This window comes from Pundamilia nyererei, unplaced genomic scaffold, assembly GCF_000239375.1.
Source record: "Pundamilia nyererei isolate P.nyererei 1_Seehausen unplaced genomic scaffold, PunNye1.0 scaffold00200, whole genome shotgun sequence".
NCBI lineage: Eukaryota > Metazoa > Chordata > Actinopteri > Cichliformes > Cichlidae > Pundamilia > Pundamilia nyererei.
The window spans coordinates 57,953-63,203 of record NW_005187601.1 but is presented as its reverse complement, the minus strand read 5'-3'; the positions used below and the strand labels follow the sequence as shown (position 1 = coordinate 63,203).

General features: G+C 40.6%; 1 protein-coding gene across 1 annotated transcript in view; it reads right to left on the bottom strand.

Moving 5' to 3' along the window:
• Positions 1 to 557: 557 nt before the first annotated feature.
• pex16 (peroxisomal biogenesis factor 16) overlaps positions 558 to 5,251 on the bottom strand; it is an 11,465-nt gene continuing 6,771 nt past the window's right edge. The window contains exons 10-12 of the mRNA XM_005747573.1: positions 4,736 to 4,855; positions 3,534 to 3,598; positions 558 to 1,601 (exon numbers count right to left, since the gene is read on the bottom strand). Coding sequence (XP_005747630.1) covers positions 1,543 to 1,601; positions 3,534 to 3,598; positions 4,736 to 4,855 — 244 coding nt within the window. The 3' untranslated portion in view covers positions 558 to 1,542. The remainder of the gene's footprint in view (positions 1,602 to 3,533; positions 3,599 to 4,735; positions 4,856 to 5,251) is intronic.

Below are 5,251 nucleotides of genomic sequence, written 5' to 3'. Positions count from 1 at the left end.
GCTTTGTTTTCACTGACGTCAACTTTCTCACAAACACCCAAAGCGAAACCTGTGGTTGCTGCCGTACTAGATTTTACTCTGTGCAACATTCACACATTTTTATATAAAAGCAGACTTGAAATGAAAATGATCCAAAAGTGGAAAAAAAGTGGGGACGCCCCACAGATTTTAATGCAAAGAAATTGAAGTCAGCCTATTTCAGTCCGGCAACTCAAACTGTGCTGCAGGCTGTAAACATGCAGTTTGGACTGGACAGCCTGGTTCTGCTGTTGGTGTCTTCCAGTTAAAACTGAGTACTTCCTTCCTCACCCAACACTTTCTCATAGGGAGCTGTGTGATTGAACTGTCTAACATTGTAGGTGCTTCAGTATCAAACACTCTCAGGTGAGTTGGTGCTATATAAATAAACCTGAATTAAAGTGAACTGGTTCTGGTACAAGTGATTTAGCTCCCATCTTCCAGCCCTGGAGGTTGTTTGGTGGGAACATGATTACTGTACTGTGGATATGAATCCATTCTGTTTGTGGAAAATCTGAAGAATGACCAGAACAGACGCCTGTTGTTCAATGCAAGGTTTACGCTGTTGTATTACAAGCTCTAAGCCTTATAATAGTTTCTAAACTACTGTTGCTTCAGCTCATCCTTAGCGTACGTTTGTTAGCTGACTATTAATCACAGTTTGATTCAAATGTTATAAATAATCAAATTTCATCACTGTTCAACTGATATCTATCCATGTAATTTATCATCCACATTTCACCTAATTACAACAGGGTTGACTTTTTTTTTGCTTTCCACAAAAAGAAAAACCTGCTGAATTTATCATCTGTGGTTTTCTTCCAAAGTGTTGCTTCAGTGTTTGTTTTTTTGTTTTTAAAAAAAAAAGCTGGAATAATTTAGATTTGGGATTTTAATGTTGATTAGAAAAAAAGGAAAAGACCAGAAGAAACAGGAAAAAATGCAGCTAACCTCAGACTAACCTGTCAGTCGGTTATTCAACTGTAATTTTGAGCATTTGGAAATCTATAAATTACCAAAAAGCAAGAACAATAATAACAAATGATATTTGTGCATGCAGACTGTCAGCAAATGAGAGCAATTGTGTTGAGTTCATGTATTATGAAGACATGCTTTGCTTTAACCTGTATAACGTGTAGGCTCACTGTATTTACATGGGTCCACCTTCCTCTCTGCAGCGAGCTGCTGAAATACATCATCTGTTATTGACAGATAAAGCAGTGCAATGATGGGCGGAGTTCACAAAGAGATTCTGCTATAAATCAGGCTCGTAGTGTGTCTACACTGCAAAGATTTAGGACATATTTTGTGTACCAAAAAACTTGCTGAGCGCTGGGGTTTTAATTAGAACTGTAATGATTTCATTTTTGTCCCTCACTGCAGGCCAGTCATTTCCAATCATTTTATCTGATTTCTGAGGAATTATTGCAAGAGTCTGTGTCTCTGTTCCATCCTGGCAACTGATGGGTCCTTTGTGCAGTTTCTCCAGCTGATTAGCAAACGTCAAAGATCCGAGTGCAGGTTTTAGCCCCAGTTGTAGAAGTAGATCTTCTGCCAGGTGGGGAGATAACCCATCAGAGGACCTGAACACACAGACAACACAATCAAACCCAGCACTAATAGTTCATGAAATCATGTATCATATGGTGGAACAACAGTGCCAAAAAAACAAGAAAAGAAAAAGATCTCTCTCCATGTATCCATATATATGTACATGTATATATGCAGGAAGGAGTGTGTTGCTACAAAAATGCAGAGAAAAGGGCAATTAGTAATGGAAGAGAGCCAGACCATCATAACTCTCAGGTCTGTCCGACAGAGAAACTGCAAAGAAAGTCAAGGTGTCAGTGAGTCCAGTTTCCTCCCCCTGCACTCAGAAACAAACTGACAGGAAGTGCAGACCCAAAGACACGACTGGATCAGAGGACACGTTTCTGTGTGATCGGCGGCTCTCAGCACAACAGCTTCATCGCAGCTTAACAGAGGTCGTAGTAAGAAAGTCTCAGTCTCAACTGTGAAGAGAAGACTTTGAGCTGCAGCAATATAATTAAAAAAGACATTTAAAAACAGGCCTGGGAGCGCGAGGGACTGCGCTCCTCGGGACTCTTTCTTAATAATAAACTCTGCCTGTGATAAGTAATGTGACGGTACGTTTTAGAAAAAAAGAACAAATAAAAGTGAATTATCATATATGTATAACACTGTAATAATGTATCGCAGGCATCACCTGTGAAAAGTAACATCTGATAAAACTTTACAGTATTAGAAACAAAACTGAGGACAACCTCTAAAGAAAGCAGCTGAAAGAAGAAAACATATATATATGATAATGTGATTACAGTGGTTTTTGAGAGAAGATGGTATTAGAGATAAAGTCAGATGGATCATCTGTGGCAACCTCTAAATGGAGAAGCCGAGAGAAGAAGATAGATATGATAATGCCGTTTCAGTGGATGTTACTGGATTTTTAGTGTCGATGCACATTCACGTGACTTTCAAATGAAGTGGATTCTCCCACATGTTAACTCAAGGTTCATACACCTTTTTCAGGGTCAAATTCAAGCACTGTTTAAGCACTTTCAAGGTCCATTTTCAAGCTTTTCCAGCACACTTCATATAAACTTAAAACACACATTCACTTAAAAATTAATATGTGCAAATGTGAAGTTCATTCATTCAAAACTAACTGTGAGATGTTTGACTACATTGCTCTCTGGATTATTGTTACAGTCCTAAATGATCAGCTTTAAAGTGTTTGTGCTAATAACACCGTGCACAGTAAGACAGGCATGGAGAACAGCACTGACGGGAGGCTTTGAACACATGACACACTCAGTTCAGTTCAACATATAAGACTTTAAGAACGCACAAACATCGACCTAAAATCTATTTATTCAGTCCATCACCTGTCATAGAATTATGTCAAATAATAATGTATTCTCCCTTAAACAGGCAGCCTTGAAATATGAAATATTCATATACAAAAAACACATATACATGTGTCTGTCGTCTCCGTGGCTGATAGAGCCCCACAGGCCTCAGTGTGAGCTTGAAGCCATTCATAATGTTTAAGTTGTTTAATGTGTCGGTGCTCACGATAAACAGACTTTGAATGAAAGCCGAGGAACTGCCCATATGGATCAGTCTGTCATATTGCTATTATTCCCCCTAAGCTGTTGCCAAAGACACCAAGTTAATAAAATCTAAGCATTTTCAAGGATTTCAAGCACCCGTACGAACCCTCTAAACTCATTTCGTCTGTTTCAAATTAAAGAAATCATTTCACCTGATTATTTTAGGCAATTTCAGGTGACAGTCTCATTTCTCTCTCACACGCACAAATGTTTACAGTACGCATTACGAAGTAGAAATGCATTCAATTTTCAAAAGCTGCTATTTTTTAAAGTCACAATTTCAGTTGCTCTACAAACAGCTTTAAGACGTCTAAATTCTCGACCGTTACAGCAACGCAAGGCAACACCGTGCATGAAGAATGAGCACACGGTTCTACTTACGTGCCACAAGCCCGACTCCTGGAACATGATCAGCCAAAAGTCTGAGCAGGAACAGAATCTTTTCCCTGCACATGAAGGAGTAAAAAGTAACACTGTTAAAAGACCAGTGAAGGAACAAGAATTACAATACTGTGCAAAAGTCACCAGCCACTCCTTTTATTTGGGGAGGTGGGTGGCTTCAGGAAGGTACTGACAGGCTTCCTGCTCCTGTAGATGAAACACGAAGCAAACCTCGTCTAATATGTACCACCAGCTCCAGTTTAGGACATCTGTCACCTGTATTTGTCTGATACATCCTTAGTGCAGGGGGAGGGAGGCCCCTATACATCCGGGCCTTGTAATGAACTAGGTCACCCAACTGCAGCTCACCCAGCCCAAAGCCCCACTAAACCAGGCCGGCAGGACCCATCAGGCCCCACCCATCCCCCAGCTACAACACCCCCACCATCCATCACCGCCTCAACGCCCTGTAACGCCCAATACAAAGCCTTGATACAAGCGATACCCCTTCATTGCATGCCATCCCCAATGAAGACGCCAGGAGGGGTACACGCACCAAACTCCACCCTTAAATACCACAGAGGACCAGACAGGACAGACACAGTAGGAGTGAAAAAGGAAAAGAGAGGGCCGACAGCACAGAGCCAACCACCAGGATCTCCCCACGCCAGTCTTGCCCCAATGCCTCAATTCCATCTAACCTGCACCCTCTCGTCCCAGCCTACACGACCAGCACCAAGAGGAGGTCATAGCCCACACAGGCCCAGAGGACCCACCCACGGTCCCCCAGAGCAGCAGAAACCATTGGGAGGTTTCTTTACATTTAGGAAACCTTCCTGAAACGGTATAACCTCTGGATTCTGCCGTTCTAACGAGCTCGAAGGTTAATATTTGGTATGACCAAATTTATTTTTCAACACAGCCTCAACTTTCTTCGTTTTTAGGTTTCTCTTGATGAACGTTCCAAAGGTTTTCTTTGGACTTCTTTTTGTTAAATGATTCTGCTTACAAACAAACAAAACAGCTCATGTCTAAAGACATTTTTCGTAAGACTTTTAAAAAGCATAAATAACCGTTAGTCTAGACTTTTGCACAGTACTATTTTCTACAGATTGTACAATTATTTATGTCATCCTAATTTTAACACTTTTCAGAAGACGATATAAAACCGCTGAAAACACCACTTAACCACAGATACTTACTCAGAGTATTTGTCATAGAAGGGGGAACGCAGAAGGTAGTAGAACAACAGAAAGGCTCTCCTCCTCATCTCGGCCCTCTCCCATCGATTTTGAAATTTGATGTCGCTGAGCGCAGCGAAGCTGGAAGAAACAGGACAAGCAGCTGAAAGGACTTCACGATCTCCTCTAACACTTCGATGCCTCACAGCACACATCCTGAGCTGCTGCTTCATGTTTGTAACTCATTGTTTACTTGTCTGGATGATTGTCCCTCCTGCAACAGCTACTGTGACATCACATTTCCCTGTGATGTAGATTTTGTTATAAAACAAGTAAAATGCTCATTTATTACAAATTAAAACCGATGGATGAAATTATTTATTCTAATTAAGACCAGTCCTGCTGTGACTTGTATGCAGTGTTGGTCAAGTTACTTGAAAAAAGTAATCAGTAACTAATTACTGATTACGTCCCCCAAAAGTAATCCCATTACTTTACTGATTACTTATTTTCAAAAGTAATTAATTACTTAGTTAC